Raw genomic sequence first — 25,372 nt, 5'->3', positions numbered from 1 at the left:
TTTTTGTTTTTTTCTTTTTACAAAAAAAATCTCTGACAAATTTCATATAACAGGACCCCCCTAAAATGTTCTTAAGCCCCCTAAATAATTTGATTTTTTTTTTTTTTCTACAAAAAAAATCTCTGACAAATTTCATACAATAGGATGGCCCTTTTTTTTTCATTGTTTTTTTTTTTTTACAAAAAAAATCTCTGACAAATTTCATATAATAGGATCCCCCTAAAATGTTCTTAAGCCCCCTAAATAATTTGATTTTTTTTTATTGTTTTTTTTTTACAAAAAAAAATCTCTGGCTAATTTCATATAATAGGATCCCCTTAAAATGTTCTTAAGCCCCCTAAATAATTTGATTTTTTTTTATTGTTTTTTTTTTTTTACAAAAAAAAATCTTTGACTAATTTCATATAATAGGATCCCCCTAAAATGTTCTTAAGCCCCCTAAATAATTTGATTTTTTTTTATTGTTTTTTTTTTTACAAAAAAAAATCTCTGGCTAATTTCATATAATAGGATCCCCCTAAAATGTTCTTAAGCCCCCTAAATAATTATATATATATATATATATATATAGATATATATTTTTTTTAATTGAGTTTTCTCCACACGGAGATGGCTAAGGGTGGGATTGAACTCGGGTCTCCTAGCTGTGAGGCCTGCGTGCTAACCACTTGAGCTCCGTGCAGCCCATATTTTCAGAAACAAACTGTTAAACAGAAATGAAATGATGAAGAACCTAAGAAAATGTTCATTGTGGACTGTATAAAAATGTCTCTTCTATTATCCCAGCGCTTCTCAAATAGTGGGGCGGGGGCCCCCCCGGGGGGGTCGTGGAGAACTAAAACATGCTGTCATACTGTAGATTGCATAAAGCACCTTTGTTAAGATTGTGTGCCCCCCAGCGCCACCATGTTTCTAATGTTGTCTTTGTCAGTATGCACTTTATAAGAGGATGACCCTGGCAGCCATCCTGATCCAGAGCCGTTTCCGGAGTTTTCACGAGCAGAGGAAGTTCCAACAGAGTCGCAGAGCAGCAGTCCTCATACAGCAATATTACCGCTCCTACAGACACTCCCTCAGGTATTCCACTAACATGCCAACACGCACCCGCGCTCACGGTTATCTTTAAAAAAAAAACAAACGCCATGTTTTTCCCCCGCAGAGACCTTCTAACTAAAAAGCAGAACCAGGCTGCACGCAAGATCCTGAGGTTCCTGCTCCGATGCCGCCACAGGTGAGTCATAGAGTTCTTCTCACACGACGTCCTGGATGCCCCCCCCCCCCCACACACACACACACATACACATTCACAGCCCACTGCCACACAGGCATTGGTGCTAATAGTTGCTGTTGTCTTACTGTTCCCGCGAAGCCCTTTGATGGACCATAGGCCCCTGAAGCGGGTGAGTTTCCTCCCCCTCTGCTCTCTGGCTCGTTCTCTCTCTATCCTGGTGGCGGGTGCCTGTTTGCATGTTCGGGGGAGGAGAGAGTATCCTGACCGGATGATCCTTCTCTCCCTCGCTCTTCTTCGTCGAGGATTGCGGAATGATGCTTCTACTTCTGCATGACTGACGGATAGATCTAGAACTAGAACTAGAGGAGCACTCTTGCACACGGTCTTCCCGGGAGCATGACATCAGTCGGGGTACTCAAACAAACGTCTTGCTTGTCTTGTGCCTGGAGGGAGCGGGTAGGGTAGGATCGGGCGGGCATTCGCCCCTGAAAATGAAAATGACGGAAACACACGTGCGGACATTTTGACACGCCAAGGAAAAAAGGACTCTAACGTGTGCCCGCTATGTGTTTTTGCACCAGGGTCAGAGAGCAGAAAAAGGCCAGGGGTCCTGAGAGCCCACCGCCAGGCCCCGCCCACAGCCCACTCAGCCTGTGAGCAACCCCCACTCTTCTCCTTCTTCTTTTTCCTCTCCAAACTACGTTCCTCCCTGCCCCCGCCCCCCTCCCCTTCCGTCCCTTCCATCCTCGTCGCCCCCTTTTTCGCTCGCCCTCTATCCTGTCTTCTCTCAAGAGGAAGAACGAAACTTCCCAGACTGACAGAGGACAGGATAGGTGTCCATCATGGCAGCTCAGACACAGACTACTATGGCGAGCCCGGGGATCTGGCTCCGCCCACAGCACTGATCCTCCTCCGCGGTTTCCACCGGGAGGCCATCACATTAACCTCATGGCATTCTTTGCACTCTTCATGGGTCTGTTTCTTGGCAAGTCCGCGAGAGCCAAACGGGAGCGAGTGAGGAAGCGGCCGACGATGTCATGGCGACGTTTGCGGATGCGGATGCGGTGGAAGGCGTCAGTCATCTGGCGGGACTCGCCGAACTCATGCAAAACCCAAACGATGATCCGTGAAAGGATAAGAAAACATAAACCAAAAAACTCACTTCTATGTTGCATTTGCATGCAAGTTTTTCCTTATTTTTATTTGGCTTTTTCCTCCTCCTCCTCCTCCTTCTCCTCCTCCTCCGCCTCCTCCTCCATCATCCCGACGAGCTTCGGTGGCGAATCATCGTGTTAACTCGGTATAATTACGACATCACCCACCGCTCTTGACTCTCACCAGGCGTCCCAGCCTATCAGCCGGTCACATGATCAAAAGGGGAGGAACCACTTGAATGTAAGAGGAGCGTCGTTTTCCGCGAGGGTCGGGGGTCTGACTTAACGATGTCTTAATTTGTTACATGGACTTTGTACGGAGTTTGTTCTCAAGGGGCAGCACTTTGCCAGCCCCCACGTGGTGTGTCTGTGTTCGTTCGATTCTCGATGCATGTGTTTGAGCCACGAGCTCCTGCATGCTTGCCAAAACTGCTTTCGTGTCGTTTCTTTTGTATTTCTATGTGTAGTTGTGTCTCACTGTTCTCATCGACTTCTCCTCGCCCTGCGTAATGTGAATTGTGTACGGACAAATGACATATTTTGGGTGCTTTTTTTTTTTAAAGAAAAAAAAATGTTTATTTATTTAAGGGTCTGATATTTATTTGATTGGCTCAAGAGTGGTTAAGCTTGAGACTGGTTTCCGCCCCCCCTACCCCACTGACCCCCTTCCTCCTCCTACTCCCTGTGTGCTAAAATATGACATGTTGCGGTGGTTTAATGTCTCCGTTAGTTTGTTTTTTCGCGTGAACCTCGAAATCCTAACTGTGGTTTTGAGGAGAGAGTCACACACAGTAACATTGCCTTGACTTCTTCCTGACTCTGAGAGGTCTCTATGCTAGCTCTGTACAGGACACGGGTCCGATACCTACCCCTATACAGGGCATTGATCCCCATATTGGCCCATACGGGCAATCAAATCCATATTTTGGACTATTGCATATTCCTGTATATAAACTGACGAGGTAAGGGGATACGAGGACCCTGAAACTTTTTCATAAGAGGACTGTATTTAAGATTATAAATTATTTTACTCCCATAATGAGAACTTAACATAGAGACCTGGCTACACAGGATGGCTGTATTGCTTGTAAATAATGTAGATATTACAAACCGAGTAATGTGCATGATATTTACGACAAAGAAACAGCAAAAAGAACATGTTAGTGGCTACGGACTGTGAGAGGATTTTAACGGCTTCACCTTAAGAGTATCCAGTATAAGTGTTACTGAAAAAGAACATTTTGTTCAAGCATGCAAACGAAAAAAAAAAAAATGTAATGTTAGAATTAAATAAGTGGGGAAAACAAAGTTAGCTGAAAAAGTGATCTTTCAGACAAAACATTTACACGTTGTGCTTTTGTTCCTTGGCTAGCAAAAATCAAACACTTTTTTGCCAGTAGTGCCAATTATTATGAATGCTATTTTGCCTAATACTTTACGTTGGGGGGGGAAAAAAAAAAAAACCAACACCCAAAAGATATCAGCAAGATGCACAGAGGCAACACACACAGACAATAAACAGTAGACAAGATAGTAATAGCTCAAGTGTAGTTTGACTAGAGGATGATGTTGAAGATGCAAAACAATGAAAATAACGGCGGTAAAGATTGCTGACATGGCGGAGGCATTGAGGGTGCTACATTCTTTACAATGTGGTCGTGCTTCAGCAACATACTACCTTTTTTTAGTTCAAACCATTCTCACTAACAGAATGTCTCCTTCGCGCTCTTTACGTATCATTTGAATCCGTTTTCTCCTCCTCATCACTGCCATTGTACGACATGTGCTTAAGAATTCTGGAAAGCTCTGTTTAGGAAGTGCCTGCTCAATAACAGAAAAAAAAAAGTGCAAGCTAATATCAGGAAATGTCTATTGTATGTTCTCCATATGGCTGCCGGTTACATTTTTTGCTTTCAAGAAATTGTGTGTTCAAAGTCACGAGTGGCGAGTTCGATGCGTTCGAATTGATTATACAGTTTGCCCGCTTGTTTGTGCATTTTTTCAGTATTGGAACCTCAAATCCGTCCCCGGTCATGCGAACGTCTTAAGTGTAATGAGGCGGGAGGATCGTTTGACTTCCCGCGCCGATATCACATTGACATGTTCTTGTAGCATTAACGTGAAATAAGAACGCAGTAGTTTTTCCAGAAAACCGCACGCTCCTGTCCCATCATTCCGTGTCTGTCCCACCCTGTGTCTCTCCCACACAAACACAATCGTACACAGTCAGACACAACAAGAAGGCCACAGTCTTTCTCTCTGTGCTTACGTCTTCGGGAACGGTTCAATCTCTCCCTTAGATTTTACTCAGGGTTAAAGAACAGGGAGATGATATGTGGAGTGTCGCTAATTCATTGCTAACACACAACTCGTACATACGTTCAGGATACTTGTTTGTCCGATGAAAAACAATCTCATTCGCATATTTTAGTCTCATTTTGTGAGGCGGCGGTGAATGTGATCTATTTGCTAAAGTGTAATCTGTGTATTTTTTTTTTTTTATTTTTTTTTAGCAATTTCTAAAGGTCGTAAACGCACAAGATTTAATACAAAGAAGTAGAAAAACTGTCCCGGTCATGTGTTATACTTGTGTTAAAACACCGGAAAGTTGCAAGATCTCTAAAATGTGCACTTCCGTGATTCCTCACAGACACAGATTTCCTCCCACCTCGGCACAACTCCTGTTTAGATTGTCCACACACACACACACATACACACACATACACACACACACCACAACATCCTTGCGCTTGTCAATTCACAGATTGAATGGCTAACACAGAGAGCGTGTATTAAAAAAAAGAGATTATGTCTAAAAAAAAAAAAAAAGTACTGGGGGAAAAAAGTTAAACGATACAGTCGCTGGTAGCCATGCGCAGAAACGGCCTCTGTTCCCAATGGTGGCCCTGGAAAATGAACGGTAACCTTTGGGGGCCAAAACACTACATTGCATGCTAGAATGGTAGACCCTTATAGATATTCCAAGGCTTAGACCTCTCCACTCCTCTGTCTCCTGTCTCATCTCCTGCTCTACTCCAACCTTGCCTGCTGTTGTGTTCTCCATGCCGATCATTCCTCTTCTTTTCTAGCCTAGTTTGACTTCCTATGTTCCACCTTTTTTTGCATGCACGAGGCATCACAACACTGTTGATGTTTTTAAGAGAATATTTTGTTGCTGAGGCCATGCAAAGTGTTTTGAATATTGCCCTTATATGTGGAAAATGTCCTCTGAATGCTTTACATAATTTCTGCTGTAAAATGAAATCAGAATAAAAAGAAAATTTGCACTTTAATGAGTTTTTGTCTGGTGTGTGTATGGCATCACTGCCTCTTTGGTGTTTGTTTTCATATTTGATCATTTTGTGTGGAGATTTCAACATAAAAATATTAATCGTGTCGAAAAGCTGAAATGGTTTCTCTCAATTTTAGCCTCCTTAGTACCAGAAATGTAGGTTACATTTAAGTTATTGTCGATTAAATAATAATGATAGTATGCTACAATGCTTTTTAATATAATATTATATTACATTACATTACATTTTTATAGTTATTTTTAACATAGGACATAAAAGCAATGAACTGCTTTACTTTACTTTTTCAGTCATTTTGTGAATAACAACTGCAAGTTTTTCTTCTCACTTGCACACATGCACTTTTGCATCTTGATGCATTAATTGCATCAACAATCTTCATTGTTTTTTAGGAAATAGCAGCAGTAATAAGCATACTATGTCAAAACCATCTCAAACTATTGATTAAACATTGTGCTGAATAAAACGCATGTCCCCTTCCGGGGTCAAAATGCATTAGTGGGTCTCAGGAGATAGTCGTTCATGCCAGTGAGGCAATAAGAGCTGACAAAAATGTAATGTATTATACAAAATAGTTTATTTCTAGATTCGAGTGTGTTAATTCTGCATTTCAATGTATAGTAGGTTTGACATTGCATGGAAGGTTTTCAGCACTAGACCACCCTGATGCACCAGACCGACAGGAAAATTACTGGGAAGCAAATGACGTCAATGCCTTTTACCGTAAAGCATAGTGTATGTTTTATTTTTTGCATTCAAACGCACTCGCAGTTAGATTTGACAATATATTTTCCAGGATTATGTTGTTTGTTGATATTTATTAGGATTATGTATTACGCCACTCTTAATTTTCTTCATAGTTTTACCGTTTGCTCAGTATTTTTCCACTTTGTTAAATATCGCTACCGCCATTACGGTAATGGCCGGAAATGACATAGTCATCGCAGCTGATATAACGACGTGGTTGTTTTCCGGTGTAAAATGGAATTTGCTGCCTCGGGATAGGCGCCTGTTGGATTGATTACGGCCAACATTTTAATCCACAGATGTGTTCGTTCCAGCGCGACGGACCTTCACTCGGGCATACTATGCGATGTTTGGGTGTTACTTGTGGGAAGCCGGAGCTGTAGAGTCCTCTGTCGCCGCTGAGCGCACACCCGACCCGAGAAAACAATGCAGGCCTAGCTAGCGTTAGCATCCCTGGCTAACTGGCGGAAGCTGTTCGGATATCTGCTCCAGTGCATCGCAGTGGGGATTTAAGCCGAGGACGAAGCCGTTTGTTGGACTCTACGAGAACATACGCGCCGGTATGTAACATTTATATTCATCAAATGTGTCTAATTTGTCAGTGAGATTATTTTATAGACTAATCTGAAGGGTTTAACGAAATGTCTCTTATCGCGGAAGTTAATACATTAAGCTAATTCGCCGCCAGCAGCGATTTAAGCAACGTAAGTGGAATTTAGTCTGAAATACAGCCATATAATTGTATTCCTTCACATGTCAACAGAGTGACTGTCAACCATATATATTAATTTGTTAGTGATTCTGTCGTAGTTGCAGCATATGCGATCATGGCGGTGCTTTAACTCGGGCCTGACATAACAGCAAAGCACAGCAACCTCAAGATGGAGCAAATGACGCTGTAAAGATTGCTCACTGAAGGTGTTTTGCGCAAATAAGTCAAGATATTGGTGCTATTAATTTGTCACAGCCTGTACCTGGAAAATAAATTGTGCTTACGATGTCCATTATGGTCTCCCAAGACTTTTTTCCCGATGTTGTAACATCTTAACACGTACGCCTCGTTGGCTTTGTTTGTATAGACTGCAATATATTCGGACTGTATGTTTAAAATACTGTATTTTTTATATGGTGGGTGCATAAGGTCTACCCCATTCCGTGTTGCCGAGCATCGAACATGTAGGAAGTCACGCCCATAATGCGTCTTTATGTCATAGCTCCCAGCAGATGGACTACTCTTCTTGTCTTGACTTGCATTAGGAATAAGCTTGATAATCATTTCGTTTATTGCAGCTTAATGAAGTCTCGTCTCTGTGGGGGAAAAACAAGCTGTGCTTTAACATTTGCTGATCCAGATGCTTACATGTGAAAATGCACTCACTCTCAAAATGGGATATATAAATATATGAAATATACTGTATTTTATGGACTATAAGTGGCACTGGAGTATAAGTCGCACAAGGCAAAAATGCATAATCAGGTAGAAAAAAAACATACATAAGTCACATTTTTTGCGGGTAATTTATTTTCCAAACTACTACTCACAATGTGCAACTTTCACTTTGATTTCTGTGTCAAAAATATTTATTGCTTTTTACGATATCCGACGATGACGAACAGTTTGGCTAAAGCGCTGCCTAAAAGTCCATGATTGCGATTGGGGTGCTGCAGGCTGCCAGGGTTGGGGACTCCCCGTGAGGGCAGGGAGGTGGTAATGGGCCTGCTTGGGGTCGCCATTGGCCACCACATCGGGCAAGGGGAAGGGGCTGAGTGTGGGCGTTTAACTCTTCCTGAATTTTCTGTTTCTCCCTCATTTCCTGGTGACGGGACGGAGAAAAAGGAGGCGGGGGAGTGTATTGTGAATGAAACACAATTTGCAGGTTATATACCGTATTTTCTGGACTATAAGTCGCTCCGGAGTATAAGTCACACAAACCCAAAAATACATAATTAGGTAGAAAAAAACATACATAAGTCGCACTGGAGTATAGGTCGCACAAACCCAAAAATGCATAATTAGGTAGAAAGAAACATACATAAGTCACTCCGGAGTATAAGTAGCACAAGGGCAAAAATGAATAATTAGGTAGAAAAAAAAACATACGTAAGTCGCTCCGGAGTATAAGTCGCACAAGGCCAAAAATGCATAAAAATAAAAAAAATAAACAAGAACAGAAAAGGTGTCCATGTTTATGTAACAAACACTTTTTTCATTTATAAGTTGCTCTGGAGTATAAGTCGCAGGAACAGCCAACCTATGAAAAAACGTGCGACTTATAGTCCGGAAAATACGGTATTATTTGATGTTTGATTGTTATTGATTTTGTTCAATGACGTGAACAGCTAGTTTTTATAGGCGGTTTATCGCAAACATTGAAGTTATTTTGCTGCATGCGTCCACTAGTGGTCATTTCAGCTGGTTTAGCTCCATAGGTAGAGGAAGAGGATGTTCCGTGCCAGTCGCTGTCACAAGCAGAATCGTAACGCATAACAGAACTTTCCACAGCTCTTTTAGGTTGTTGGTCATGGTTTATTGTGTTTTTAAATGACATCTGCTTTGGTTCTTGTGGTCAGCAGAGACATGGAAAAAAATCATTTTTTTTGGCTATTTTTGTACCCAGCATGGAGGTGTTCCAGTGTCCTGTAATGTATTAAATGTCTTATTTGCCGCTTATTAAACTGGTAGCTTTTTATTGGACTTTAGTCAGATTGCCTTATTTCAGCTTGCATAGCTGATGGATGAAAACATATATACATCCAATCACATAATCTAGGTATGTTAATTTAATCTTTAAAAAGTCAAACACAATCTGATTATTTAAATGCTTTAAAAAGCTAATTTCAACCAAATTCATGCAATAATTTGTTTTTTTAGTGCATGCAAAACACAAAAATACATTTTGGAAAAGGCAACGGGCGACTTAATTTCTGCTTCCGGTTGCCATTTAGATTAGCTAGCTAATAGGATGCTAACCAAAATGATGTTTTGTGATTTAAAAAAATACCTTAAGAGCACAGTTGTACCCAAGTAGTGTATTGATAACACGACACGACGAGTGCCATAATGTATGCTAACAATAACGCACTCAAACTAAGGCATAATTGTGGTGTTAATTTTTGACATTAACTGAAAAACACACAAATGGGGCAGATGCTAACTGAGGTTCCACTATAAATAAAAATTGACCTCATCTTCGTTTGAACGGGGGCGTACCGTTTAAAAATAAAAATACCACATATTTGAAGCGAGCTCTTTTGCAGCCAGTACAATCCCACTGTATTAGTGTTGTTGTTCATATTTAGAATGTTTTCTTTTGTTTTTGGCTCCCACAGCAATGACCTCTCAGCTGCAAGTCTTCTCACCTCCCTCCATATCCTCCAGTGCCTTTTGCCGTGTTAAGAAGCTGAAGGTGGAGAACAATGTCTGGGATGTGTCCACTACTGAAGCTTACAGTTCCATAGCCGGCCAGTCTGCGTATACGTTTACGCCGGCCATGGCTGTGCCCCCCTTCGCGCCGTCCCTGGTCTTCCCCCCTACGGCGCCTGGGTCTCGTGGTCAAGTCGTGGTTCGTGCAGCTGATAGCACAGGAAGTCTTCCTCGGGGTTCCAGTCGGCGCGTCGCGGAGCATGCAACATCCTCCTCCTATGCTCACGTTGATACCGCCTCTGAAACAAGAGCACAACACCGACATGGGCAGAAGCGGAAGATGGAGGAGACTAACGAGGGCAGCGGGAGTGGCTGCGGCAGCGTGCAGATTCTGGAGGAGCTCTCGGCGCCGGCAGCAACATATTCCACTCGTACGGGCGGTGGCGGCGGCGGCGGGACAGGCCAGTCTATACCTCACTCGGCTCCCACCACGAAAAGTAGCAGCTCCAACGGTGAAGGCGACTACCAGCTCGTGCAGCACGAGATCCTCTGCTCGGTGTCCTGCAGCTACGAGGTGTTGGAGTTCCTGGGGAGGGGCACTTTTGGCCAAGTGGCCAAGTGCTGGAAGAGGGGCACCAATGAGATAGTGGCGATCAAGATTCTCAAGAACCATCCTTCATACGCTCGCCAGGGCCAAATTGAGGTAACAACATCTAATTAGGTCTAATTAGGAGAGTCACACTTGGCTGCTATATTTCTTTATGGATTATAATGTTGCCTGTATTTGTATCTTCTTTCCCAGGTGGGCATCCTGAACAGGCTGAGTGCCGAGAATGCAGACGAGTACAATTTTGTGCGTTCCTACGAGTGCTTCCAGCACAAGGGTCATACCTGCTTGGTGTTTGAGATGCTCGAACAGAACCTGTATGACTTTCTGAAGCACAGCAAGTTCAGCCCACTGCCTCTGCGGCACATTCGACCAATCCTGCAGCAGGTGAGCCAGCTTTCCCACGGTCAAAATGTCTTCCAATATGCGATGCAGCCTGACCAATGTTCATGTCTCGTCGCGTTCAGGTGGCGACAGCACTGATGAAGCTGAAGAGCCTGGGACTCATTCATGCTGACCTCAAGCCCGAGAACATCATGTTGGTGGATCCCCTTCGGCAGCCTTACAGGGTGAAGGTCATTGACTTTGGATCCGCAAGCCACGTTTCCAAGGCTGTGTGCTCAACGTACCTGCAGTCCCGCTACTACAGGTATCGCACGTTGACCAACCCCGCTGTTATAATGTCACAGTGCTGGTCCCGCTAACATTGCTTTGCTGTGCAGGGCTCCTGAGATCATTTTAGGCCTCCCGTTCTGTGAGGCTATCGACATGTGGTCTCTAGGCTGCGTGATTGCGGAGCTGTTTCTGGGTTGGCCCCTGTACCCTGGAGCCTCCGAGTACGACCAGGTCAGTTCCGCAAATCAGGCGAACCAAGAAACAACAGACTGGTATTTTTCTTAAACCATCTATATTATGATCTTTTTTTTTTTCCCTCAGATCCGTTACATCTCCCAGACTCAAGGCCTGCCAGCAGAGTACCTACTGAGTGCAGGCACCAAGACCAGCCGCTTCTTCAACAGAGGCCCTGACTCAAGCTATCCTCTTTGGAGGCTCAAAGTAAATACAACTACAGCAGTCATTCAGATGAGTTTTTTTGTCATTGTAGACATTTAATGAGTAATTACATGGTCGTTATGTGTTTTGCAGACACCATCAGAGCATGAAATGGAGATGGGCATCAAATCCAAGGAAGCTAGGAAGTACATCTTCAACTGTTTGGATGACATGATGCAGGTACATATTGTTCTTCTCTTTTTGACTTTCTATTCTATATTACCTGACTGGAAGTTAGTGTTTTCAGAGTTTAAAAAATATATATTCTAAGGTTGAACACAAACATTATGCATTAACTTCTTAGCATTCTGCAATTTTTGGGGCTAAAACAGCTTAAAGTATCACCCAAAGTAAAGCTTGACGTGTTTGGAGTCGAGACGTGACTTGGGCTCAGCATGCCCGCATTCAGTATTGGCATGGGCCAAGAAAAGTACACGGAATGGCGACTAACTCCGGCTGTGGTCTAGTGCAGGGGTGGGCAAACTTTTTGACTCATGGGCCGCATTGAGTTTACACAATTGTGCGGGGGGCCAGAACATATATTTAACACACATGATTTTACGCTTATAATTTTACGCCTTGAATTATTTGTCTAATTTTATATAATATCAGCTATATGTTTTCATATCTCCTTTTTTCAGGAGCACTTTAAACATCAGATACATCAAACTACGATTTTTTTTTTTTTTTTTTACTGAATAAGACATCCGACTTGAAAGTCATGTTGCCAGCTGGTATGTTAAAAGTTGAAATACTAAAAAGCAATTGGCGGGCCGGATTCAAACGTTTGGTGGGCCGCATGTGGCCCCCGGGCCGTAGTTTGCCCACCCCTGGTCTAGTGTGTCCAATCTATGCACTACTCACAATAGCGATTTGAACATGCTGAAAGAACCATTTTGTGCCTTGAAAATAAGTTTGGAGGTATGGACTGGACAACACGATGGGGCCATAGGTTTAGACATTAGCAACTCCCATTCCAATTTTGACAATACTACTACAGAAATGTAATATTTCACGCAGATGTAGTTGGGATCAGACAATTTAAAGAAGTGGCTCATGATGGTTTAAGTCTGCATGTTATTTTAAAAGGCGCAGTTTAACAATCACAATAAAGCATTGTCCTAACTACCGAGCCTTTATGATGCATTTTGTAAACATTGTTTTTCAGGTCAATCTGTCAACTCATTTGGAGGGGACGGACATGTTGGCCGAGAAAGCCGATAGACGAGAGTTTATAGACCTCCTGAAGCGGATGCTCCGCCTGGACGCCGACAAGAGGATCACGCCCACAAAGACTCTGGGCCACCCTTTCGTCACAATGAGCCACCTCATGGATTATCCCCACAGCTCCCAGTAAGTCATCTTAGCGAGCGTTCTTTGACGGGTTCTCGTTGACTTTAAATGCTTTTTACTCTTCAGCGTGAAGTCGTGCTTCCAGAACATGGAGATCTGCAAGCGCCGGAGCACCTACGACAGCAACAAATCCCTCTACTCCACAAACGCGGTTCCCAGCGCTGCGGCCGGCAACCTGACTGTTACTTTTAGTAGCCAACTCAACCAGCACAACCAGGCAAGAACGGGGCCATTGTTGTTATTTCTTATGTGCTAAGGAATCTTTACATGTCTTTATTGGAATTCCACAGGTGCCTTCTGCGGGGGGAGCGGTGCCTTTGCTGAATTATCAGCCGGCGCTGTACCAGCAGGCAACCATCAACATTCCTGGCCTGACGCAACAAAGCGTTCCCATTCCGACACGTCCTGCCGGACTGTGTGGCCAGACGGAACCCTTCCAACAGACCCTGATTGTCTGCCCGCCCTCCACAATTCAAGGTAAGGGATTTCCAAGTCGTGCAATAGATGCAGGCCTCTGCATGAAAATGTAACTAGGATATGATGATGTTTTGTGGAATGATGTCCAGGCCTGCAGTCGTCCAGCAAGAACTCCAGCTTCCCCGTTCGGATGGACAACTCCGTACCTATAGTACCTCAGAACCAGCCCACTCAGTCCTTGCAGATCCAGCCCAGCATGCTCACACAGGTAAGGGTTTGGTGGACCTTTGCATGTCTGACGTGCTAACCATGGTTGGGTTAACTCAATATATCACAAGTGTTTCCGTACCGACTTTCATCCTGTTTTTTTCCAGTTTTTTGCCCTTTTCTGGCATTGCTGTGGTGAAATGTCAGCTTGATGGAATAAAATGTTGGCTTTCTTGCATTCACAGTTGGTAGTTTGCTAGCACACCCCACATCTCCTGTTGGAGGGGAAAAAGGTTACATTCATATATGAAGCAGGAAATGTTCATTTTGGCCTTTTAGTGCACTGTTACTGATTATTCTGAAGGCGTGGTGTCACCAAAATAACACTTGACTGATGTGACTGTGAACTTCATGCAAGTCAGATCCATCCAGGGCTGGAGGCCAGCTGTGGTGTGCTGAACTCCTATGAGGCTGAATTTGGTGCATATTCCAATTAGGAGTCCAGACGGGCCTGCACAGCTGGACTTTATCTGCTCTCTACATCACACAAGAACCCTGAAGGACCTTGCTTTTCTAACGCTGCCTACCCCTATTCCCCCCCCCTCCATCCTCCAGGGTTCCTGCACTCCACTGATGGTGGCCACCCTGCACCCGCCATCATCAGGCATAGCCTCCCAGTATTCTCTACCGGTCGGGCTTGGCGCTGGCGTGGGCCGGCCCACCCTTTTGGAGCACACAGCCACTGTGCTGGTAAAGAACCGCGAAGAAAGACATGCAGTTTTTCCTCTCCAAATAACGCCACTTCTCGCCTGTCCCGACTGTCCTTTCTTTTCGTTTTGTTTGCAATTTCTCTCTACTTCTGTACATTAAATGTATGCATTGCATCTATCATTCCCATTTGAGACAATTACACGCATTCCCAGCAGGGTTTAGGTTATTTATAGGAAAACATGTGTTGGGATTAACTGCCATGCTAATAATACACTTCCTGCGGATATACCTCACCATTTTATCAGCGATCTTAGACAAGACAAAAGCTCCTCGCCCCCAAAGGACTCCTCCTCGTCCTCCTCCTCGTCCTCCTCGCATCAGTCACTCACTTTGACATTCTCTCCCCCACTCTCTCCCCCTAGGTGTGCTTAGGGCATGGAGCGCATGCGTTGCTGAGTTGGTCTGCGCTTTGCTTGCAGCTTCTCATGTCTTGTCCTCCTTTTGGTTTCAGCCCAGGACGATGCTCCTCCAAAGCGCACTAAAAACCCCCACAGTCTCACTCTTGACGCGTTCTTTGTTTCAGCCCCACCACATGCGGCATGCTATTATCCCCGAGATGGCTTATCAGCCGACATTGTTAGCGGTTAACAACAGCAACTAACTCCTCTGTTTCTTCTTTAACAGGCGCCATTTGTTGTTGTTGGTTTTTGTTTTGTTTTTTTTTTCAATGTTCTGAACTGTTTCCAGTGCTTCAGTGTTTGTGCTTTGCATGACACCATCTTGTTCCTGTTGAATCGTTGCAGGGCAATGCTAAGAATAAGAGAATGGCTTGGGAAAGGTTGCTCGCTTCTTTAGCTTTGTGCTTTGCCTGCGACAGAGATTGGCTATATTGGATTGCCTTTTGGAAGTATTTGGATATATTTCTCAGCATGGCTCACTTTGCCCCGACCCGTTCCACTTCCAGCCGTGGAACCTTCCCATCACGATGCCTTCATAAAGATGAGCTGACTGATCTCAGCCGTACTGAAATGCCATTTGTGGGCTGTTTCTCCTAGCAGGCCTGGCCCACCGGAACGCAGCAGATCCTCATCCCGTCGTCATGGCAGCAGGTTCCGGGCGTGGCCATTCACAGCTCCGCCCACCAGGCTAATGTCGCTGAGTCGCCGCGGGAATCCCATCACTCGGATGCCGCCGCTCAGCAGGCGCACAACTGGAGGTGCGTCCACCACGTATTGATTTGTTGACAAAACCCAAACATGTGTCGGTAATTGATTAGTTAACCTGTAACATGTTTTATTAAGCAGTAAGTGTTCTTTGTGTAGCACTTTGAATACTCATAAGGTGCTAGTGATCGACTACTGATGATGCAACATCAGGAGAAATTGATCTGAAATTGAGATCAGGCTCCAATAAGGCTTCCACCCGGAAAAGCAGGTAATCCGGGGAAGCATTATCTGAAATATCTGCTAGCAAACGGAGATCCCTGGAGATTGCAGCCATATTTACCGCCATTGAGAGTGGTGTGGTGACTTCCTCTTGCTGTGGCTGTTTGCAGGCATACCTAGTCGATTTTCGCACTCACATGTCGATCAACCAATAGGCGAACAGTTCAAGCCAAGACACACTTAGGACCGCCCCCTCATTTGAATAGTTTTTCCTTCTGCGTTTCAAGCTGACATTGTCTGCAGCATGAAATAAATACATATGAGAGCAGAGTGCTTTTTTTATTTATTGATATGTAATTCTATTTATATATTTATTTTTGTATTTATTTCTACATTTATTTTTGTATTTATTTTTAATTTTTGAATCTTGATTTTTATTTCTGTATTTATTTTTGCATTTATTTATTTATGTATATATATTTTTTGGTTTTTATTTCCATTTATATTTATTTTTGTGTATTTAATTTTTGGATTTTTTTTTTCATTTTTGTTTTTATTTTCACTTTTATTTATTTATTTATTTATTATTTTGGCAGTTTTGGTCCTCCATACTTTGTGTAGCACTTTGAATACTGATAAGGTGCTAGTGATCGACTACTGATGATGCAACATCAGGAGAAATTGATTGGCGGATATTGTGTGTAATTCACTTGCATTGCACTTATTGCGCTCTGGTCTTCTAGGAGCACAACACAACCCAAGACTCAGCCAGAGAGGAAGAAGGTCAAAGCCAGACGAGGAGAGAACAGAAACAGGTTTGTTGACATTTAGTGACCTCCAAGTGACCAGGAAATGCTTTGTCGGGGTTTACGTTGCTTTACATCATCACAACAAACGACTGATCTTATCTTCTTAGTCATTGTGTTGCTAATTTACGCTACACAACAATATTAGAGTATTAGAGTGCCAGCTGAAGGCTTCGTTTCGATGTCCTTTTTAGGGGTATATCCACTGCGTCGTTGCTCGGCACCAACGGCGTGACGCCATCCAGCCTCATCGCCACTTTGTCACAGCCTATTGTCATCTCCGACACCCCCAGCCCGGCCGTCAGCATCATCACCATCCACAGCGACACCGATACGGAAGACGAGCGCAAGTTCCATCCTGCCAGGTGAGCGTCCGACCGGCACCCGTCGCCAGATTGTTTCCCAAAACACACGCCGTTCCCGACTCGACCCGCTTCTCTCTCTCTGGGCGCAGCGTCGGGTTGGGCCAGCGCACCAACGTCATCAGCTGCGTGACGGTGCACGACTCCGACTCCTCCACAGCCAGCCCGCTGACTCCTCTTCCCCGCACACTCAACGTAGCCAGCACGGTGTCCTCGCGCCAGGCCAAGTCCTTGGCTGTGGTGGCGCCCTCGGTCAAAGTTCATACATCGGAGAGGGGGGCAGCTTCACGGAGCCGCCCGGAGACCGGTGAGACGTCGGCTTGTTCCTGCGCCGTCCATCATTTTGGCACGAGTTAACCAGCGTTACTCTTTTTTTACCCTTAGTGAACTACATGAAGACCAAGAGAACGTCTGGTCAGCATCCAAGTGGTTCAGGAGAGAACCTGGAGCGGCACGGACTGATGCTGAGCCAGTCACGCCCCTTAAACCTCAGCCAGGTGAGACCGCGTTTAGGTTGCCACCTTGCTCTTCTGTAGAGCATCACCATGTGGCTTTTGTCCAGTTACTAGGTTACTAGGTTTGGCTAGGTTACTAGCCAAAGTCGGCACAGGCGTGACTATTTGAGGTTATCAAAAGCGCAAAAAATACAGTCAATTGTTTTTGTTCTACTTTGAACCCTGCGGCTAATATTTATAATATATATATATATAATATATATATGGCAACATTTGAATCTTGTGACATCTCCTTTATGGAGGACCAAAACTGCCAAAATAATAAATAAATAAATAAAAGTGAAAATAAAAACAAAAATGAAAAAAAAAATTAAATACAAAAAAATTAATATAAATGGAAATAAAAACAAAAATAAAAAAATATATAAATAAATAAATAAATAAATAAAGGCAAAAATAAATACAAAAATAAATAGGCGAACAGTTCAACCCAAGACACACTTAGGACCGCCCCCTCATTTGAATAGTTTTTCCTTCTGCGTTTCAAGCTGACATTGTCTGCAGCATGAAATAAATACATATGAGAGCAGAGTGCTTTTTTTATTTATTGATATGTAATTCTATTTATATATTTATTTTTGTATTTATTTCTACATTTATTTTTGTATTAATTTTTAATTTTTGAATCTTGTTTTTTATTTTTGTATTTATTTTTGCTTTTATTTATTTATTTATGTATATATTTTTTTGTTTTTATTTCCATTTATATTTATTTTTGTGTATTTAATTTTTGGATTTTTTTTTTTCATTTTTTCTTATTTTCACTTTTTATTTATTTATTTATTTATTATTTTGGCAGTTTTGGTCCTCCATACTCCTTTACTTCAGAACTACTACGAATTGTTTAAAGACTGTGCTGCATGCCAGTTAGTGACGTAACAGTAGCTCTTTCTTTGGCAGGAGCCAATCATATAACACTATCATATAATCATATAACACTATAACAACACAACAGTCTGACTCACGGTGTCATTTTATTGAGAACACTAAATTAACACTCCAAACGTACTGTATAGCTCAGAAATATAAAAATATGCACCAAAACAAGTTTAAAATGAAAAAAAAAACATTTTAAAGTTTCCCCGTAATCGGAAATGCATTCATTGGAGTGCTGCAATGACGTCAGCCTCCCTCTGTCCGGCCTCCTATGGTAATTTCCTATCGGTAATAGATGGATGTTGAGTATTGAATTTATTAGTATTAGTAATGCTAGCCAATAGCCACGTGTTCGCAAGACCGCCACCGCTGCAATAGTTAGCAGTTAAGCTAATAGCCTGACTCCTTTGTTGTCATTTTTCATGACCGTCTGGGCGCCAGGCGGCGCGTTGCTGATAGTCAAAAGCAATGACGTGAACTTGTCCTCCTGTCACGAAGGTCCAGCCCATGGTGTCTTCATCTCAGGAGCGTGGGGGCGTGTCCCACAGCGACTCATCCCTGCGTCGCCAGCAGACGTTCCCTCCGGCCGCCTCGGCCTCGCAGTACAACTTCCCCGAGGTGTCGGCGCTGGCCTCGGCCGCCGGGCCCAGCCTGTACACCTACCCGGCCTCCACCGCCCTCTCGTCCGCCTCTCAGGTCATGGAGCAGCTGCTGGGCCGCGGCACGACAGCAGGACACTCCCCCTCCGCCTATGCAGCAACGTACACCTCCTCCTCCTCCAGGAGGGACTCGGCCGGCCGGAAGGACTCGGTCAGCAGTCTGCTGCACGGCCTGCCTGCCGTCTACCAGCAGCAGTTCACCGCCGCCTCTCCTTACGTGAGCGTGACGCCGCGGTCCGAGGCCTACAGTGCCTACCAGCTGAGCCCCAGGCGCCTCACGCAGTACCCCTACCTATAAGACCCGGAACCCGGCACCCGATCCTTCACCTCTTCCTCACTTGGCACCACAAAGGGACGACCGTCACTTGTTCCATCGCTGCTTTTCATCACAAGCTATCATCTCCTGGAAAACCGTTTTTGATCATTTTAGGATGTCCGTTGAAGTCGCTGTGGTCATTGTGTCGGACTCCAGCTCGTTTGTGGAAGAGAGAGACTGCTCCTTTCGCAAAGTCGCCTGACTCATGACATCATGCTAGTGATGGATTAGCTGACACGCGTTTGATTTTTGTTTCCCACACTAATCCAATTTCCACCCATCCCCCGAGTCCCCGTCTGTGTTTTAGCTCACCTAATGACGACGTACTTGACCCTCATCTGTTCACTCACAAACTCGTCTTTTTGCTATGTTTAATTTATGTTTTGTCCGTGAGCTAGGAAGCTAGGAAGCTAGGAAGAGGACGGCGGGCGTTGTGGTGGTTTTTAGCTGCACGAGGTGGCACAAATGTGACGGCTCAATGTTGATGTTAATTTAAGTGCACATGTGATTAGCGTGTTTATGTAGTGACCGTGTTTTAGGCCAGATCGCACCACGCAATAGTTTTTCTTTTTAACCGCATCAAGTGAGTGCTGAATGTATTTATCAAATCAAGGCGAGATCACCGTGCTGACAAATGATTTTTGGTTTTAGTGTTTTGTTTATTTTTTAAAGAAAAAACTAGGAACATGATTTCTCTTAGACATAACCTATGAAATGCTAAGTCAGCTATCCCGTTATGTAGGACAACGTAATGGATTAAAGGCCAGTTTTTATTATGTTTTAAAAAAAAAAAACATTGATTGAGGTGAGGGAACGCTTGCTGCTGAAGGTTGGCACGAAGGCTTTTGGTCCACAACGCTTGAGTCAAACATCTGAATTGAAAATGTGTTTTTTTTTTCTTCCAGACGACTGCAGTCAAGTCTTACGGTTACCGTGGGTGCTAAAAGCTTTTTAGTCAATCTTTCCCTTGTTGTGTTTGCATCGTTTTGTGTTGTAATGTCGGAGTATTTAACTGTAATTTGACCTTATTCTAGTAGTCGAAAACGCTACTCCTTAGAACTAATTCAGGGACATGTTTCTGCTCAATAATCCACCATCACTGTTTGCAATAAAATAACCACAAACCCCAAACTGTCTCTTATCTTTCCACACTCCCAAAAAAAAAAAAGAATGATGTAACGTGTCAGCTGAGGAATAAAACATCTACTGGTGTCTTGGAAATATAAATATCCAGTTCACGTGAAACAACCCCATGGCTTATTTCGCAAGCGGCTGTCCACAATAAACAAGACCCGCAACGGGAGGGGGGGCATTTCCAATACAATGTCGCTTATCTTTTCTGTGGAAGGTCTTTATTTATACAACAGGTACAATGTTTCTGTTCACTTTTACTGCACGTTATTGGGCTTATTAAAAATGGATCCGCTTCCTTTAGTACTGTTTATAGCTTTGCGGTCTAATATTAACTCGGCAAAACAAATTAAACCACAATGAATGTGTTGAGTTCAGGGGTGTCCAAAGTGCGGCCCACGGCTGTTTTTTTTTTAGTTTTTTTTTAATTTTTTTATTGGACCGTTCACTTTTTAAAAATATGATTAAACAAAACGGCAAAAATTTTATGAGGAAAAAATCTAGGTCTTAAAAAATGACATTTAAATTAAAATATAGTTAAGTCCTCATGGGAAACAAAAAAATGTTGCAGAATTTTTTTTGAAAATGTGGTTCACAAAATATGAGAAGTTGAAATTATGAGATATCCATAAAAATATGAAATGGTAAAATGAGCAAAAACATGTAAGGATTAAAGTTGATTAAAAAAGGAAAAGTTTATCTTTTGCGGCATATGCTGCCATATTGTATAATATGCACTGTTCCTGCCTGAATATATAAATGCACAATTCTACAAATTAAAAACACAAATCAATTCATATCTCCAGATGCTTTATTCAGTTAAAAGATGGAGGATGGATACAAATGCACAAGAATTTAATTATTAACAAAATCTACACACATAAAAAGACAAATGAAAACAGATGACATTTCAAAATATATATTTACATATAAACATTTCATAGAAAAAATAAGACTGTATCCGAGTCAATGATAGAGTGCTGCATTGACCCGGGTCGCTAGCTCTGCAGGTGATGCTCACGCAGCTGAACATACTTTGGAAAGTGGACTTGAAAACTGGACTCTGAGTCCAAGCTGAGGAAAGCAGAGATAGGTTTTGCTTTTTGGACTGAAGTCCACCATGAAGACTCAGATGTTCTACGGACATCATTGGCCCGACCAACTGCTTTTTCACATCCTCCTCCTTTTCACTTTCTCCCCGGGATGCTTCCCTGCAATGATCTGATCCCATATCTCAGTGTTGACCCACAATGCACCCGGCAGGGTCAGACGGGCTTGGAAGTTCGTAGTCCATCGGCACAGGGGGCAGCAGATGGTCCTGATCACGCCGTCCATTTTGGATAGTTTCTCCAGGCAAGGTGCGCAGAAGGTGTGATGGCAGTGCAGCATCCGCGGGACCCGCTTCCTGCACGAGTACTCGTGGCGGCACACCACGCACTCCAGGTCCTCACTGGGCGACATGCTGATGACGCTGCAGTGGAAACATGACCATGGCATGTTAGACTTCCGTGATGCAAAGCATACCACATCATGTGTCAAAAATAGCACGTGAAGATGTTGCATACAGTACATGAATAAATAAACAGATGTACTGTAAATATACTCACACAGAGTGACAGAGAGTGAGGTGCTGGTTGATGTTAGCTGTGACTGCTGCAGGGACCAAGCTGCCTTTTAAGGACACTTTAGGGCCGTGGATGGCACGTGACCCGTGACCAAACTTCCAGGGAAATCTGTGAAGTCAGTGAAAAGAATTCTGAAGAATATTAAAGCAGGGTGGAAAAAAATACCAGCATTCACACTTTATCTAATCATACTGTATCACAACCAGACACTTGCACACTTATCAAAACGAACTACATTAGCCATACATATGCAGCTTTATCACAATATGATATGTAAACACAAATAAGCACTAATAACACGACGTTGTAACATAAAAATAATTCAGCAACAATTCAACATTTTTTCAACATTTATCATCCCGAGACCAATACATAAAATCTAATAAATTGATAAAGTTGACAGGTAAACTACACGCGTTATTTGCTATGCTATACAATTCTAGGTTTTGATTTAAACCACGCCTCAATTCCATCAAAGCCAATCTGATTGGTCTACTCACTTCCGGTTGCTGTTTCTTAAAGGGTACAGTATTTACATACTGTAGATGTATTTGTTTGGCTTTCATTTTTGACTCATTCGATCCTTCTTTCCACTCATTAATAATCTTTGTGCTCAGATATAAAATAGAATATTTTCCATACGGATTATATATAAACGTATAAACGACACTTAACATGTTAGTGCTCGCTTTTCAGCATTAATTCCCAACAGTTGCTAGTTTTGTTTCCGGGTATTTTCATGTCGCTACGTCACGCGGGGGGGTAATCGCTATATTGAGGAGTGTAAATAATATCCCTACATGTTTTTTTTTATTCAAATATAAATAAATATATAGTTATATACAGTTCAGTACCTTAAAATATAGATTGGCACGTCATAAATCGCTTTTCATGTAACATTCGTGGCTCGATGTTTCCCATTTATCCCTTCATTTCCTGTTTGGAGTCGTCCGACTTCTGCATGGTATGTCGTCTGGTGGCATAATAAATGTACGACCGACTGTCTCATCTTGTAACTAACCTAAACCAGAAACATTTATATCGCTACTGTTGTAGACATTTTACACTAATAACCTATAATTTAAAAATAGACTTTTTATTTAAAATGATCATATCTTCCAGAGGATAAAGAGTGAAATAAAATGTCCTCAAATTTACCAGGTCACATGATGTCACCCCCAGTACCGTATTTAGTCATTTGGGGGCCCAGGACACACCTTGTCATTGGGACCCCTCAACATCCTTGTACTACATAGATGCATTTTTATAATGATTTTAATTTCCTGGGGGGATTATTATCACCCAACCCCTGTTGGGCCGTGTCATATTCTAAAAATATAATTCAACAAGGAAACTAAACAGCAAAAATGGACACATCAGCCATAATTTTACAAGAATAAAGTCAAAATGTTAAGAAAAAAACTTTGTAATCCTATGAGCATAACATCATAATATTATTCGGGGAAAACATAAACATCATTTTAGTAGCATAATGTTGAACCGATAAAGAAAAACTACGTTGCATGAGACAAAAAAAGAGGAAAATTGAAATTGTTTGGAAATTAATTTTAGAGAACAACAGCAAAAATGGAAAAAAATCTGCAGTAATTTTGCAAGAAGTCAAAATATTAAGACCTATTAAAAGTTGTAATCTAATGAGAAAACGTAAACTTGTAATATTATAAGGACATTTTTAATTTTATTAGCACAGAGTTGAAATATTAGAGAAAAATATGTTATATTTTAAATGTTGTAATATGGGAAACAAACAAAAACAAATAAAGCTGTACATTTTGGAACATTGGGTTGAGGAAAAAGATATAATATAATGCGAATAATGTCAAAACATTTTGGGAAAAAAAGACACAATATTACAAAAAGAACATTTACAGAGAAGAAGTAAGTTTAAATAAAATTTGTGAGGTTTGAAGCATCTGTCCATTTTCTATTTGGCTCATCAACAATAGAAGCAACATTGACTGCAGTACTTGGCTGCGACCAGCAGAGGCGCTGTTGGGTCAGTCTTCATTTGTGAAGTGCAGAACACTACAAGGTCAGATACTGTATTACTATTTCTTCCTGTCATAGTTCAATATGACAACCCTCATCAAATTCAACCCTCATTGTAAATTCTATTGAATAAACCAAACACATCTATACACACACACACACACACACACACACACATATATATATATATACATATACAGGTATATAAAAAATTATGTATTATTGAAATTTGTAACTGTTCAAAGTATCAGTAGCAAGTAGATGATTAATTGGAAAAAAATTGTAAAATTTTTAATTTGTAAAAGTGGAAAAACATGATTTTTTTAATGCCATTAAATGCATATAAAATCAGGCATAATTAATCATTCATTTTGATCAAGGGAGCGTCATCAAATTCTCATCAGCCATAAAAACAAACAAACACACTGAACAATGTTTAACTTTTTTTTAAAACTCTTTAAACTGACATGTAATAATAAATAATTCAAACAAATATATACAACAAGTTCTCATTTCACTGGGGGGTTTTTGACAGTTATTGTGTTTTTTGACAGGCATTTACAGTGTAATACAAAAGGGAAGGCGGTCCCGATGAGATGGTCTGCATCCATCCGGGTCAGCACCTCTGTAAGTGTTTCTCATGCAGAGGGATGCAGCTGAACACACTTTGGAACGTGGACTTGAAAAAAGTGGACTTGGAGTCCAAGCTGAGACAACAGAGAGACAAGACTTGAGTTTTTTTTTCAAGCGCAATCCAAAATGGAGTCAGGAGAGATGTTCTACTTACAATACGGGCCCGATGAGCTGCTTCCTCACATCCTCCTTCCTCTCGCCTTTCTCCGCAATCTGGTCCCATATCTCAGTGTTGACCCACAAAGCACCCGGCAGGGTCAGGCTGGCCCTGGTGCAGGTGATCCATCGGCACAGGGGGCAGCTGATGGTCCTGATCACGCCGTCCATTTTGGATAGTTTCTCCAGGCAAGGTGCGCAGAAGGTGTGATGGCAGTGCAGCATCCGCGGGACCCGCTCCCTGCACGAGTACTCGTGGCGGCACACCACGCACTCCAGGTCCTCGCTGGGCGACATGCTGATGACGCTGCAGTGGAAACATGACCATGGCATGTTACGCTTCATACAAGGAACATGTCAGAGTTACCTCCAGACGTACGTGGTGGTTTCCAGGTGAAGGTGAGCGGCACGGGTGACTGAGGTGTACTCTGAGTGCCGCTGTGACGGGCTGCTCTTAAAGACTAGACGTGACGCCTCATGTCACGTGACTCATGACATATTTCAAAGGAAGTCATTCATTAGATGAATTCCATTCGCCCAGGAGGAAGAGGAGGAGGAGGAGTAGGAGGAACCTTATCTAATCACGGGCATGAGCAGCCCAATTAAAAAAAACATTTTAATTTGGTTGACCTTTGACCGGCTGATTTACACATCAGACTCTCACGTGCAGGTTTGAATCCCAGCCATGCATATTGCAGTCCAAAAACTAATATTATATTTTGGTTTGATTAAATGAAAAACAA

General features: G+C 42.6%; 3 protein-coding genes across 8 annotated transcripts in view; 2 read left to right on the top strand and 1 right to left on the bottom strand.

The window, feature by feature from the left end:
• LOC131105911 (calmodulin-binding transcription activator 1-like) overlaps nt 1–5,236 on the top strand; it is a 73,285-nt gene extending 68,049 nt beyond the window's left edge. For 3 of the 4 annotated variants that reach the window (XM_058054412.1, XM_058054410.1, XM_058054411.1), the window contains 3 exons: nt 932–1,077; nt 1,160–1,231; nt 1,813–5,236. In XM_058054412.1, the coding sequence (XP_057910395.1) occupies nt 932–1,077; nt 1,160–1,231; nt 1,813–1,888 (294 nt within the window). In that variant the 3' untranslated portion in view covers nt 1,889–5,236. Of the gene's footprint in view, nt 1–931; nt 1,078–1,159; nt 1,232–1,369; nt 1,401–1,812 lie in introns of all 4 variants that reach the window. The other variant, XM_058054413.1, reaches the window with a different exon arrangement.
• A 1,397-nt stretch (nt 5,237–6,633) lies between these two features.
• hipk1b (homeodomain interacting protein kinase 1b) lies at nt 6,634–20,205 on the top strand. Of its 3 annotated transcripts, XM_058054414.1 has the most exons (18): nt 6,634–7,003; nt 9,774–10,510; nt 10,610–10,801; nt 10,882–11,063; nt 11,137–11,260; nt 11,351–11,470; nt 11,561–11,647; nt 12,636–12,820; nt 12,887–13,037; nt 13,111–13,297; nt 13,387–13,505; nt 14,060–14,194; nt 15,211–15,371; nt 16,284–16,355; nt 16,541–16,711; nt 16,801–17,015; nt 17,093–17,205; nt 18,598–20,205. In XM_058054414.1, the coding sequence occupies exons 2-18, from the start codon at nt 9,776–9,778 to the stop codon at nt 19,054–19,056; spliced, it is 3,408 nt and encodes a 1,135-aa protein (XP_057910397.1). In that variant the 5' UTR covers nt 6,634–7,003; nt 9,774–9,775; the 3' UTR covers nt 19,057–20,205. The 3 variants fall into 3 exon arrangements, with proteins under 3 accessions (XP_057910397.1, XP_057910399.1, XP_057910398.1); XM_058054416.1 differs by lacking the exon at nt 14,060–14,194 and having other exon boundaries at nt 6,635–7,003; nt 15,214–15,371; XM_058054415.1 differs by lacking the exon at nt 14,060–14,194 and having other exon boundaries at nt 6,636–7,003.
• A 3,413-nt stretch (nt 20,206–23,618) lies between these two features.
• LOC131106137 (E3 ubiquitin-protein ligase RNF186-like) lies at nt 23,619–25,267 on the bottom strand. Its single transcript, XM_058054938.1, has 2 exons — nt 24,628–25,267; nt 23,619–24,547 (listed from the first exon to the last, which is right to left on the bottom strand). Exons 1-2 carry the CDS (start codon nt 24,972–24,974, stop codon nt 24,457–24,459), a joined length of 438 nt encoding a protein of 145 aa, XP_057910921.1. The 5' UTR covers nt 24,975–25,267; the 3' UTR covers nt 23,619–24,456.
• Nucleotides 25,268–25,372: the final 105 nt, after the last annotated feature.

The sequence above is a fragment of the Doryrhamphus excisus genome, chromosome 18, assembly GCF_030265055.1.
Source record: "Doryrhamphus excisus isolate RoL2022-K1 chromosome 18, RoL_Dexc_1.0, whole genome shotgun sequence".
Lineage (NCBI taxonomy): Eukaryota > Metazoa > Chordata > Actinopteri > Syngnathiformes > Syngnathidae > Doryrhamphus > Doryrhamphus excisus.
This window is presented reverse-complemented; position numbering and strand designations above follow the sequence as displayed.